General features: G+C 45.0%; 1 protein-coding gene across 4 annotated transcripts in view; it reads left to right on the forward strand.

Moving 5' to 3' along the window:
• SPAG16 (sperm associated antigen 16) overlaps nucleotides 1–14,373 on the forward strand; it is a 543,868-nt gene that overhangs the window by 28,875 nt on the left and 500,620 nt on the right. For all 4 annotated transcript variants that reach the window (XM_075607226.1, XM_075607225.1, XM_075607227.1 and 1 more), the window contains 3 exons: nucleotides 4,757–4,874; nucleotides 6,441–6,510; nucleotides 12,599–12,750. In XM_075607226.1, coding sequence (XP_075463341.1) covers nucleotides 4,757–4,874; nucleotides 6,441–6,510; nucleotides 12,599–12,750 — 340 coding nt within the window. The remainder of the gene's footprint in view (nucleotides 1–4,756; nucleotides 4,875–6,440; nucleotides 6,511–12,598; nucleotides 12,751–14,373) is intronic.

The raw sequence follows: 14,373 nt of genomic DNA on the forward strand, positions 1-14,373 counted from the left end.
ATAAATTGAGCAAGTACCCCAAATATTCAAGGGATGTACGGGATTGGGAATTGAGCGATGAGGGGTCTGATGGGGAGGTACCGTATGATAATGTAATTCGCATACCTAACCTTGTGCCTTTTTCTCCTGCGTTTCGAGGGAGGGCCTGAGGGTCCCACACTACAGCAGAGGGAGGGCCCGAGGGTCCCACACTACAGCAGAGGCTGGGCCTGTAAGTGAAGTGGTTCAAAAGATGAACCCTACAAGGTACATCAACGCCAAAGGGAGGATAGATTGCTCGCGCTCTACAGAGGCGGGTACGTCCGGTGTCTCATCGCAAGTGGAGTCGGAGTAGATACCGGTAGCCCCTTAACAAAGTACGAGCACCGTGACAAGTGGTGGGCACCCCTGTTCACAGGGTACCATGAAGGTATGGACCGCACCAGGTTTGTCCTCATCAGAAATAACATAGTCGATTATTGGTGGGCGGTAGCCTATACTTCCCAGGAGGTGGCGGATGAACTAGAGCATCGGTACAGGGAGATAGAGCAAAAGATCATTCTGCCAAAGGGACCGAGTATATTATATGACGATGTTGCTCCTGTAGAACAGGAGTTTTGGGTGCTGCCAAGCAGGGCGGGTCGGAAGACCTTGACTAAGTTGAGCCGAGCAGACAGAGCCATAGTGGCTAGGTATAAGCAATCCCATGGTTATGAATACCCTTATGTGCCTGAACCCATAATGCGAGAGATCGAGGAGAACAGGGTGAGTTGGCTCAGAGAAGCCGTACAAGAGTACTTGCGGATGAAATTTGGTAAGGCAGGTTACCATAATCAGGACAGGATCAGTGAGTTGGTCAGGATCTGGAGTATAGGACGGGGCATATACATGCACAATGTAATATATCGGCCCGGGTCTGGATCGGTACAGTCATATCACGTGACCATAATTGACCATAATGGTAGAAGGATACGGAAGTCTGATCCTAAGCATTATTATTAGGGTTCTCCCCGTTGGGAGTAACTGTGTTCCAGAGATATTACCTCACTGGGTATTGTCTATGCATATAAACTGACATGTTCGTGTTCATGTTCCCAGGTTTGTTCGCTGCAGGATGGTGCTGCTAAAAGTAGGTCCAAGTGGGGACCTTTGGATTCCACCAGAGGGAGAGTGTAGCCCCTGTAAGTAAGAGCGGGCTACTTATCCTTCTCCTACTGGAGTAAGCCCTGGTAAGGGCAGGCGCCAGTAGTAACCATGGGTTTTCCCCCCTTCAAAGCCCTGCCTGGAGTGATAGAGGAGGGGCCCCCTGACTCTGTGCAGGCCTAGACAGAGGGGAGGTCCTGCTGACATCACCGGTGCAGGGCTGACTCTATTTAGTGGGCTGTCCTGTGTGTGTCTGAGTCAGTTGGTTCTGTGAGTTCGTGCTGTGAGTTGAGTCAAAGCTGAGAGAAAGAGGTGGCAGTTCAGACGGCCCAGTTCTGTGAAGATGTCAGTCTGAGCTGGAGCAGAGTCTGGAGAGCAGAGTGTCAGGACTGGCAGTCTGTGGAGAGCCTGGAGGGAGTATGTGGAGTGATGTCTTGGAGCGGAGGAGAGTGCTGGTCTGAAGTGTAGTAAGACCCAGCAGAGTGCATGCCTGACCTGAGAGGCCCTGCTCAACGTGAGAGTGATATCTGTAGGAGAGACCTCAGAGCCCCTCTGAGTAGAGCGGACAGGACTATAGAGGTGGACCACTGCCCCTCACCCTATTTAGGGAGTGAGGGGAAGGATATCTAGCCTCACTCCTAGGACCTACCCTGGGGGGGAGTGGAGGCAGGGGTATTGCGGCCCCATCCAGACCATCCTGCAGGGATACAGTCTGGAGGAGAAGGAGAGGAGAGACGGAGGGATTACATTTGGGAGCCCTGCTTTATTGGAACTGCTGAAGTGCATGAACTGCTGTGTACTACCTCAAAGTGTTACAAGACAATAAAGACACTGCTGCTGTTTTACATAAAACTGTGTGTGAGTTCTGGAGCATTCACCCTGGGACCAGGGTTCTTTCTCTGTAAGGGTCCTACCCCACATCCCTGGGGCTTATAGAGAATGGAGGCGCTGCACCGTTTCTAAAGAATGAAGGCCATTACCCCAGAAGCCTGGTCCTGTTATCCCCAACACCAACGCGAGAGACTCAGGCCCTCCTGTTCCAAGCAGGTACGCACCACCCAAGTACATGTAGCCAGCCCTCACTACACCCTAGATAGCGATCTGTGTCTGGGAGGGAGGGGGAACATGGGTTACATATATATATATATGTACAAAAAACAAACAAAAGCGCAAGCTCCATAGCACGTAACTGAGTAAAAAATAAGGTACATTTATTTTAAAAAATCAGCAACCCATAAGATTGTGCACTTACAGGATTTTAAACAGAACCATTCGTGGGAGAGAAATCTCTATTGTGGTCATCTGCGGTGGTAGGGTGAGTCCCAGGTTTGCAGAGTGGATGTAAACAGCCCACCTGGGACTCACCCTACCACCGCAGATGACCACAATAGAGATTTCTCTCCCACGAATGGTTCTGTTTAAAATCCTGTAAGTGCACATTCTTATGGGTTGCTGATTTTTTAAAATAAATGTACCTTATTTTTTACTCAGTTACGTGCTATGGAGCTTGCGCTTTTGTTTGTTTTTTGTTCATAGATTCCAAAAGTGGTTGGCTATACTGTACCACTCCCCTTAAAGCTGCAAAGACGCTCCCTGGATCTTCTATTGGGACTATATTTCTCTCTGAATTTTTTGGTTGAGTGGAACATTCATTTTGGATTTTTCCTTTTTTTTTTACTATCACGTTATGGTTTGTAGATATTATTAGGTTAAATTGTGGTAATTTTAATTTATTTTAATATTTAAAATATGTTATTATAATTTATCATTTATTAGGGTTATTTCACATCCTCTTTAGCGCTACTTAATTTTTGTGTTGTCTTTGTTATATATATATATATATATATATATATATATAGACATATGGAGACCAGGGGATCCTGATAGCCAAAAAGAGACAGCACACTGCAGGTATGGTATCAAAAAAGTGTATTCAGTAACACAAGGCCGCCAACGTTTCGGTCCTCCCAACGGGACCTTCCTCAGGGCAGTGCGCTGAGCAAGGAAACGTTGGCGGCCTTGTGTTACTGAATACACTTTTTTGATACCATACCTGCAGTGTGCTGTCTCTTTTTGGCTATCAGGATCCCCTGGTCTCCATATGTCTACATACTCTCTATGGGACAAGCATCTGCCTCCTGCAACAAAACCGTGAGTGCTAATCTCCATACCTGACTATATATATATATATATATATATATATATATATATATATATATATATATATATATATATATATATATATTTATTTATTTATTTGTTAGTCAGAGGTTTGTAATCCTTTCATATTCCACTTGTCTGAACTGTGAAAATTGCCTTAAGATGAGTGCTTGTGTGTAGTTCTCTTTCATTTATTTGAAGTGTGCAAGTCAAAGTCTGTCCAAATATAATGTTGCCTATTATTTATAGCTTGCAATGCAGCTCCACATTGTTCTGTACTGAAATTGTGATGAAGTGCATATAGGAGGTGTCATAAGTGGGAAAGGTGAAGGAAACAGTACAGTATCTTCGCTGAGGCAGTGGATGCAAATATTAAAACAGAAGGGAATGCAGGGAAACATTTAATGTCAGGAATAAGGCCGCGCTTATAGTGCCGGCGACGCGACGTCGCCCGAAAACAAATGCATTATCGCCACCGCGTGCGCTTATAGTAAGCGCGACAGTGACGTGGTGACGAGATTTTTTGCAGCCGGGAATATTTGATTTTTTAGGGGCTGTCGTCTCATGTGACAGCCCCTGAACCATTCAATGGCCTGGTCGCTCGGCATTATACGCGCGGCCTAAGAGAGTGAAAGGCTGAAATCTATGATGCATTATTATACAATGAGCGAGTGTGCGTAGTGGGCCAAGAGGCCTTGTTTGCCTTATACTTCAATTATATGTACTTTGATATATTTATTGATGGGTTCCTGGAGTGTTAACATTCTGCTGCACACCTCCAGATTTGATCACCGTGAAGTTGTAACAGATTATAGAAAGGTAGATTTTAGTTTGATGAAAGGCCTTGATTGCACCAGAAACCCTGTACTCGCTGATGTTTCATTAAAAGTCACATGCTAAAAGATTTGTGTAGAGCTCTACTAAGTTTTTCTATACCACACTAAGGGGGCTAACTATATTTACATTTGTAAGATTTTAGTTTACCCTCACCTAGGGGGTAATTTTGTACATGTCAAAGCATCTCTTTTGGCTTTTTGAAGTCTATGGGGATTTTTGGCCGAAAAGGTCTTGAACAGCCACTTTGTTATGCTATACATAGAGTAAGTGCCTTCCAGGTGTATACAGATGGTTAGAACTTGTATTTTATTATTCCAACACAATGAAACAGTGGGCCAAACAGAACTGTTCAATTGTAATAATAAATATTGTGATAGAGAACATTAATGGGTGTAGTACTGCAGTCCAAGATGAAAGTAAAGTGAACACTGCTGTATTTACTGTGTAGTGATTCAGTAGGACTTTAGTGTGTACAATGGGGGTGACTATGTGTGTTCTAGTCCTTACCTGTCTTTCCTAAGACTCTGATCACTTGGTATGTTGCACAGGCTGCCTGGAGCTCTTCACTGGAAGTTTTGTTACTAAAATGTCACTGCTGGTTGCACATGTATCACTGACTAGCTCTTCCCTTTGCAAGGTTGAAGGCACACTATGAATCTTTTGAGCCACTGCTGAGGCAGCTGCGCGAGAAATACCAGACTGTCCTGCGACAGAAGATGCTGACCAGCCTGGAGAGGGATCGAGCTGTGGGAGAGGTGACGCTCTGCTCCTTTACTAGCCCTATTTGTGCTTCTTTATATCCAATGGTGACTTGAAAGTGCCGTCCATATCCCCACAAGTGACTAGATTCCCTTTCCACCATTCTCCACAGTTTCCATTTCCCTCATTCGTCACAAGGAGCATTGGTATAATACGTTGTAGATCAAAGCTAACTTCTCTTCACTATCAGTAGGGTTGCAGGTCAGATAAACGTAATAGTTTGAGATAGAAATAGTATTAGGATTTAGTGCAATCTAGGGTTACAGAAAGGTTTTGCTTTGCATAAGGGTGCTTGTTAAAGCTGGAGTAAGGTTTACACTGGGAGCTAATTTAATTAAAATGCTAGATCTGTCTATAACAGGGGTGCACAACCCGTCCTCGAGCCACCAACAGGCCAGGTTTTAAGGATATCTCAGCTTCGACACAGGTGGCTCAATCAGTGGCTCAGTCAAGCAACCTCTGCTGAAGCAGGGATAGCCCTAATACCTGGCCTGTTGGTGGCCCTTGAGGACTGGAGTTGGCCACCCCTAATCTACAACCATAGAACAATTAAAGGAAAGCTGATTATGTTTATGTTAAGGTTCACAATGACAATGGTCATATCATAGAATTACAGTTGACATGTTGGTCTGGAAGAAAATGATATATATATTACGGTTCTGCCTTTTCCTTGAACCATTAGAAAGTATCTTCATAGAGGTTCCTTTCAAGACTACACAAGTTTGCTCCTCTGATGGAGAACACATGGAGATGCTATTTTGTGTCTTTACTCAACATGCTACGGAGCCGCTTCTCCATGGGATGGAAGCTCTGTGTTCCATGCATTTGACAGAGCAAATTCACAGCACATTAAATTACAGCATATCCATAGTGAAAGATTGCAGCGCTAAAACAGGGGTGAAAGATTTAAAGTGCAAATTCCACTATAAATGAAAAGATGGTAAATTACCAACCCCAGTGACAAATATTTACATATGCGAAAATATAATATGTCACAATATAGAAACCATAGGGGATAGTGCCTCTCCCAAGAAAAATACGTTCCCATTAGTCTCAGAAGTAACGGGCATGGATAGAGAGCGCAAATACTGCCAGGTATATGCAACAGAAAAGGGGGAAATAAATAGTACAACACAGCCCGTAATCAAAAATGAAAGAGAAAACCTGGACCCGATTTAATTGTGGACCATTTTCCTTGCTACTGTTCATTTATCTACACCATTCGGGTTCCTGACACTATTTGGAATCCGTTTAACCCTATAGTGCCTGTATTACTTTACATTGTGTGTGTGTTTTTCTCTTCCATTTGTGATTACTGGCTGTGTTGCACTATTTTTTTACTCTTTTCCTTTGCATATACCTGGGAGTATTTGTTCTCTGTATTCCATGCCCAGAGTTAAAACAGAAGCTAATATTAGGATTTTGATATGGACGCAGCTGTGGTTTATATGTAATTTTTGTTGGTCCAACTTTTTGGCTCCTGCAGTAGCACGTTATTTTTTCTTTCCTTTTTTGTGCTGTTTTGACAAACTTCCTCAGTGTGTTATCTTATTTTGTTCTAGGTAACCGGTCTGCAGGCCGTCTTAAGAAGCCTGGAATCCGGTCGTAACATTGAAATCGCTTTAAAAAAAGGTAAAAAGATAATTTCTTCTCTTTTTTTTTTTTTGTTGCTTTTGTCTACTTTAAAAAAAAAAAAAAAAAACATTTTTTGGCAGTCGAGCGTTCCTCTTATTACTGTAACCCTATTCCTTTGTACAGGAATAAGGAACCATACTTTTAGCAGAGGGGCTTTTAAAGTATTTTGAATGTTTCCCTGTTGCGAAAATTGTACCATAAAGAGCAGCAAATTACTCATACGAAAAAAAAAATATTGCAAGTCCGTTTTTTTTAATTTTTTTTATTTTTTTATATATATATACTAAGGAAAACTTTATACATAATGACCTAATTTGTTTCAGATCCCCCATACAGAGAAGAGGTCAAGAAAGTCGCTCTTTACCATTTAAGCATCCTCTTCTTTTAATACGGGAATATCTATCAGAAAAGGAAGCATTGTCATGCCCATATGTTTTAGACATCTCTCATGTCCATATGTTTAACGCGAGCCACAGTGAAAGCCTCCCCAGTGAACAGCAACTAATAGGCTATGACATTTTATACCCTGAACACTGCACACTCAAGCAGATGAATGACGAGCCCAGGGTCCTTGCTGACTGGGAGATTGTTCTTCTACTTATTAGTGTATTTCACCACAAGAGGTATACTCCTGTGTGGCTATCGGAAAACCCTTTGATAGCTTTTACATGCTTTTCTTGGTTAAAACGGGACCATCAGCTTCTTACCTGTCAGAAACAGCACACCAAATTTGAATCTACAGCTAATGCATTTTGTATTGTACTGTATATGATTTAAACAAGATGGTAAACTCTCTTTACCAGGGACTTGATTCACTACTCTGCAAACCTATTTATCCCCCAGTCATGTATTGAGACATTATGAACTGCAAATATTGCATCCTATTGGAGAGCTGTTTTACTCATAGTTTGTTCTAGTTCCATTAATGCTTTGCCTTTTACTGTTCAGTAATTTCTCTTACAGAGACCATGACAAGCTCTACAAATTACATTTCATTCGTAAATGCCGCCGGCTTTTATTACTTTAATATTCTTCTTCTTTTTCTTTTGCCGGATATGCTATTCCCTATGAAAACAGTTGCTAGCAAAAGATCACACAGCTCAATTGATTTGACATAAAAACAGCTACAGCGGCTGATGATTAAATGTATCAAGCTGTTCTAATTCTTCCAAGATGCTAGAAAGTGCAAAGAGAAAAGGATTGCGCTGCCAGTTAATAAAATGGCCAAAAGTGGATTATGCAGTAAAAACGATGTTACTGCTTGCTAGGGTCTGTTGCATGCTAAGAGTGCACATACAGTAAAGGGCTTTTCATGGCTGCTTAGAATTACATCTGTAAGAGATTATTTCTTTGCAAAAAGGTCCTCATTGCTAATAGGACAGCTCAGAGAGGATTGACTGCTAATATGGAATCTCGGGCTAAATCAAGTGAGAAAGTGTGAGATTAGTCTTGATACAATTTGTAAAGTTTCCCCCCAAAGTGCTGAATCAAACCAAAATACAAATTCACACAAAGTGAAAGTGACCTACAAATGATGAGAAAGGAAGCCATTGTGCTAAAGTGCCAGTTTCCCATAAAGCAATTAAAGTGCAAGTAACCATGTGAAGAATGTTCAGCTCTATACATCCTCCTTCAATAATACAGATGATTTCATTATACACACACCATCTCTGCTCTAATCTGACACAAACCAGCTTACTAACTGCATAAGCTTTATCCCACTGTTCAGTGCCTGAAGGTTCATCTTTTACTGTTAATTGTAACTGTAACCTGTATGGTTCAGTAAGCAGAAAGTATAAAGATACCTGGCACCACCACGCTATGTTATTAAATGTATGTATGTATGTATGTATGTATGTAGAGGTATCAGTACCGTGTTAGCAGAGTTTCAATAATCAAAAATGAATAGACTATACCGTTCTGTGGCTAACGAAATGCTTTTACTTGTGCGAGCTTTCGAGATACACTGATCTCTTCTTCCGGCGATGTTACAATGAATAAAGCAAGCAAAGGGTTTACTTAAAAACAGTGTCTCTTGGAATGTTATCTGTGCTTGTCCCTCCCCGTGTGCTGATGTGATTTATGGTTAGAGGTGTTAAATGGTCCCTGAATGTTAGTGATGTAAGAGTGTGTGTGTGTGTGTATCTATTTGTATATAAATGAATGAAGAGCCCACAGTGTATACAGTGCTTTACATAAGGTGTGTGTGGAGTGGGAGTGTATATTAATGGTGTGGAAATGAGAGAGTGTTGCATTACTAAAAGTGTGTGTAGATACTATCTGGTCCCTATTAGTATATAGGGATGGAATAACATGGAGTATTAGTATGTGTAAGAGACAGCTGTGCGTGCATACATATAGCACAGTATATATAGGCTTGGCCTTTAGCGCTCATGGGAAGAGAGTTCACTTGTGTCAGTAATGACTCATAAAATTTCGATCTCGGTTTAGGCCACCGCTAAGTGTCCCGAACAGTTGCATAAATTTGTATTCATGCAACCGTCTCTCTTTCGGTGTTTTAAGATTACCTTTGAGTATGGCAACCCTCAGATCGTTCATCTTATGGCCAGAGTCAGAGAAATGTTCGCCAACAGGACTGTCTCTTGTTCCGCGTGTGATGCTGTGGCGATGCAGGTTCATTCTCTTGTTTAGCCCCTGTCCCGTCTCACCTATGTAGTAGCAGCCCCCTGGGCATTTCATGCACATGATGAGGTACACGATATTGCTGGAGGAACAGGTGAACCTTCCTCTGATTTTGTACTCCAGATTCCTGTGTGGTATTTGTATTGTGTCCGCTGTGTAGAGCATTGCGCATGTTTTGCATCTTGCGTCCTGGCATGATTTCGTCCCGCATTCAGTTGTACTGCTGAATACTTTACTCCTCACCATAATTTTCTTGAGATTATGAGGTTGTCTGTATGATAATAAGGGTATTTCAGGGAAGACCTGTTGCAGTCTTGTATCTTCCTGGAGGATGGGTTGTAGTTCCCTGGCAATCTTGCGCAGGGCTTCTAGGTGTGGGTTATATGTGACCACCAAAGGTACCCTGTCGCTTGTCTCTTCTGTATTCAAGGAGATCACTTGTTGGTATTCTGGTGGCTTTGTGAATTTGCTGGTCTACAATTCTGTGGTTATATCCACGGTTTATGAAATCTGATCTCAAGGCTTTAATCCGCTGGCCTCTGTCGGCTGTTTTTCAAGGCGATCACTTCTTGGTATTCTGGTGGCTTTGTGAATTTGCTGGTCTACAATTCTGTGGTTATAACCACGGTTTATGAAATCTGATCTCAAGGCTTTAATCCAAAACCGGCGCAATGCTCCACACAGCGGACACAATACAAATACTACACAGGAATCTGGAGTACAAAATCAGAGGAAGGTTCACCTGTTCCTTTCCTGGAACCAGGGTCACGAATGATGTATGAATGATTCCAGTAAGCTTAACTCATGCCTTCCCTCTTCCAAAGCACCACAAGTCCTTTTGTCTTTCTTAATTTTATTGAGGGAAAATCACAGGAAGAAAGGGTACTTGCAGATGTAGTGTAGGTAGAGAGTGCTTCTCTGTCTGAAGTGCCGTGTATCACGGATAAGGCAGTGTAAAACAGAAAGGCCTTGCTGAGGTAAATAGCAGTCAGTTACTCACTCAGAGTCCAGGGTGAAAAGGAAGTGAGGAGCAAGGGTCACACTAGAAGGGAAGTGAGACTATACTAACTGTCAGCAAGGACAGGGGGGTAGGAATAGCCCACTCTCAGCCAGGAGAATAGGAGATTGCAGGCAACCAACACAGGCTGTGTAAACAACATGTAACAATAATGTTGCCTTTTCACATGCAGCTAGCTGCTGGGACAGGGAAAATAACAGGCAGCTAAACTAGGGAGATATGAATCCCATGAGCTGCAAAGGGAGACAGAGAAATGTGGAATCTAGTTCCAGGACAGTTCCTCCAGCAATGTCGTGTACCTCATCATGTGCATGAAATGCCCAGGGGGCTGCTACTACATAGGTGAGACGGGACAGGGGCTAAACAAGAGAATGAACCTGCATCGCCACAGCATCATACGTGGAACAAGAGACAGTCCCGTTGGCGAACATTTCGATGACTCTGGCCATACGATGAATGATCTGAGGGTGGCAATACTCAAAGGTAATCTTCAAACACCGAAAGAGAGACGGTTGCATGAATACAAATTTATGCAACTGTTCGGGACACTTAGCGGTCGCCTAAACTGAGACCGAAATTTTATGAGTCATTACTGACACAAGTGAACTCTCTTCCCATGAGCGCTAAAGGCCATGCCTATACATACTGTGCTATATGTATGCACGCACAGCTGTCTCTTACACATACTAATACTCCATGTTATTCCATCCCTATATACTAGTAGGGACCACATAGTATCTACACACACTTTTAGTAATGCAACACTCTCTCACATTTCCACACCTACCCACACCATTAATATACAATCCCACTCCACACACACCTTATGTAAAGCACTGTATACACTGTGGGCTCTTAATTCATTTATATACACATAGATACACACACACACTCTTACATCACTAACATTCTGGGACCATTTAACACCTCTAGCCATAAATCACATCTACACACGGGGGAGGGACAAGCACAGATAACATTCCAATAGACACTGTTTTTAAGTAAACCCTTTGCTTGCTTTATTCATTGTAACCCCGCCGGAAGAAGAGATCAGTGTATCTCGAAAGCTCGCACAAGTAAAAGCATTTCGATAGCCACAGAATGGTATCGTCTATTCATTTTTTATTATATATATATTATATATATATTATATATATATAATGTGTGTGTGTGTGTGTATATATATATATGTATTCTTTGTCATAAATTATTTCAGATAATTATAAGTTACTGATTCTTACAGTGTATGTTCATTCTCAATTTTTGCACACTGGACCACAAAGAACAAACGTTCCGAATTGAAACTGAGCAGGTGTGGGGATGTTCCATTATTGGATTTCTCCCTTGGGGTTTGTGGATGGTGCATGGCTGGATTTCTCCCTTGGGGTTTGTGGATGGTGCATGGCTGGATTTCTCCCTTGGGGTTTGTGGATGGTGCATGGCTGGATTTCTCCCTTGGGGTTTGTGGATGGTGCATGGCTGGATTTCTCCCTTGGGGTTTGTGGATGGTGCATGGCTGGATTTTTCCCTTGGGGTTTGTGGATGGTGCATGGCTGGATTTTTCCCTTGGGGTTTGTGGATGGTGCATGGCTGGATTTCTCCCTTGGGGTTTGTGGATGGTGCATGGCTGGATTTCTCCCTTGGGGTTTGTGAATGGTGCATGGCTGGATTTCTCCCTTGGGGTTTGTGGATGGTGCATGGCTGGATTTCTCCCTTGGGGTTTGTGGATGGTGCATTGCTGGATTTCTCCCTTGGGGTTTGTGGTTGGTGCATGGCTGGATTTCTCCCTTGGGGTTTGTGGATGTTCCATGGCTGGATTTCTCCCTTGGGGTTTGTGGATGGTGCATGGCAGGATTTCTCCCTTGGGGTTTGTGGATGGTGCATGGCTGGATTTCTCCCTTGGGGTTTGTGGATGGTGCATGGCTGGATTTCTCCCTTGGGGTTTGTGGATGGTGCATGGCTGGATTTCTCCCTTGGGGTTTGTGGATGGTGCATGGCTGGATTTCTCCCTTGGGGTTTGTGGATGGTGCATGGCTGGATTTCTCCCTTGGGGTTTGTGGATGGTGCATGGCTGGATTTCTCCCTTGGGGTTTGTGGATGTTCCATTATTGGATTTCTCCCTTGGGGTTTGTGGATGGTGCATGGCTGAATTTTTCCTTAGGTTGGATGAGATTTCTCCACTAGATTCAAAATTGTGAAGCAAGATACAAAATAGTGCATGTAATCGCTTTAAATCCACATGCATGTAACACATACACATGCCCCTGAGATATATATATATATATGTATATGTATGTGTATGTATATGTTGACGCAATTTAGTTCCACCAATGCGTTACTTTACAATGCGCTCTCTTGGCACCGGGTGAAGCGTAACAGGATATGTAGTGAACTTTGTTTTGAAATGTTCCTTCTGCTTCGTAGAAGGGACCAAGAACAAAAAGGAGAATGCTGCAGATGGTCCTACCCAAAAAGCAATTCAGGAAGCTCGGGAAAAAGAGCTTCTACAAGAGGGCGTTGCTGCATACAACCCAGCAAAAGATCCAACCAAGCAGATGGGAAAGAGACATCCAAAGGTAGGAAACCCATAAATAAAAAGGAAGTGAATAACAAATTTGTACCTGTCTGGGATCAATAGGTCTACAAAAACTGCACTTGTGTTGTTTAGGGCTTCACCTGAAAAACAATCTAAACCCATTCACTACCAGAGACAGGGGCGAATTTCCCATAAGACTGAGAAGGCAATTTGTTTGGTTGTGTGTCTTACCATTTCCGTAGCAGAGCCACTTCTGTAGCGACAAGTCGCTTCAGATCATGCCATGCCATGTTGTGACGTCATAATGTGGTACACTGAGGAGGAGGGCCACCCCCGAGCCTACATGTCGAAAAAAAGCGAAATCTGCCAGTGACCAGAGGGGCCTTCAATGTATTGGCATTGACTCTACAATGGGTTACCTCCTCCCTCCAGCACTACCGGGGCTAAAACTGAGTCCCCGCTGGCGCTGAGCTCGCTATGCGCTTGGCGAGCTTACCTTCTGCAATATAGGTCAGCACATCCCCTCTCCCGCTGTGCTCGCACACACGCTCGCCCCAGCGTTGTGCTTGGGGAGACGAGGGAGAGATACTTTCGTGCTGAGAGCAGGGTCACATGACCCTGCTCTGACCAATGGTAAGAGAGAGGGCATGTTCTACTTCTGTCACACAAACGGGCTGCTGCTGGGGTGGTGGGGGGGCAAACGGGCTGCTGCTGGGGTGATGGGGGGTGGGCAAACGGGCTGGGGTGGTGGGGGGGGCAAACGGGCTGCTGCTGGGGTGGGGCGGAAACCGGACTACTGCTGGGGTGGGGGGGCAAACGGGCTGCTGTTGGGGTGGGGGGGCAAACGGGCTGCTGCTGGGGTGGGGGGGCAAACAGACTACTGCTGGGGCGGGGGGAAAACAGACTACTGCTGGGGTGGGAGGGCAAACAGGCTGCTGCTGGGGTGGGGGGGCAAACGGGCTGCTGCTGGGGTGGGGGGGCAAACGGGCTGCTGCTGCTGGGTGTGGGGGCAAACAGACTACTGCTGGGGTGGGGGGGCAAACGGGCTGCTGCTGGGGTAGGGGGGCAAACGGGCTGCTGCTGGGGTAGGGGGGGAGCAAACGGCTGCTGCTGGGGTGGTGGGGGGCAAACGGGCTGCAGCTGGGGTGGGGGGGCAAACGGGCTGCTGCTGGGGTGGAGGGCAAACTGACTACTGCTGGGGTGGGGGGACAAACGGGCTGCTGTTGGGGTGGGGGGGGCAAACGGGCTGCTGCTGGGGTGGTGGGGGGGCAAACGGGCTGGTGGTGGAGGGGGGTCAAACGGGCTGCTGCTACGGTGGTGGGGGGGGTCAAACGGGCTGCTGCTGGGGTGGTGGTGGGGCAAACGGGCTGCTGCTGGGGTGGTGGGGGGGCAAACTGGCTGCAGCTGGGGAGGGGGGGGGGCAAATGGGCTGCTGGAGTGGTGTGGTGAGAGAGGGGGGGAGAAGGGGGATGGGGGGGGGAGAATGGGGAGAGGGGGAGAGAGGGGGAGAGGAAGGGGAACAGGGGGTAGGGAGAGAGAGGGGGGGAAAGAGAGGGGGGAGAAGGGAGAGGGAGGGGGAGAAGGGAGAGAAAGAGAGACGGGGGAGAAGGGAGAGAAAGAGAGACGGGGGAGAAGGGAGAGAGAGAAGGGGGGGAGAAGGGAG

This window comes from Ascaphus truei, chromosome 7, assembly GCF_040206685.1.
Source record: "Ascaphus truei isolate aAscTru1 chromosome 7, aAscTru1.hap1, whole genome shotgun sequence".
NCBI classification, from domain to species: Eukaryota; Metazoa; Chordata; class Amphibia; order Anura; family Ascaphidae; genus Ascaphus; species Ascaphus truei.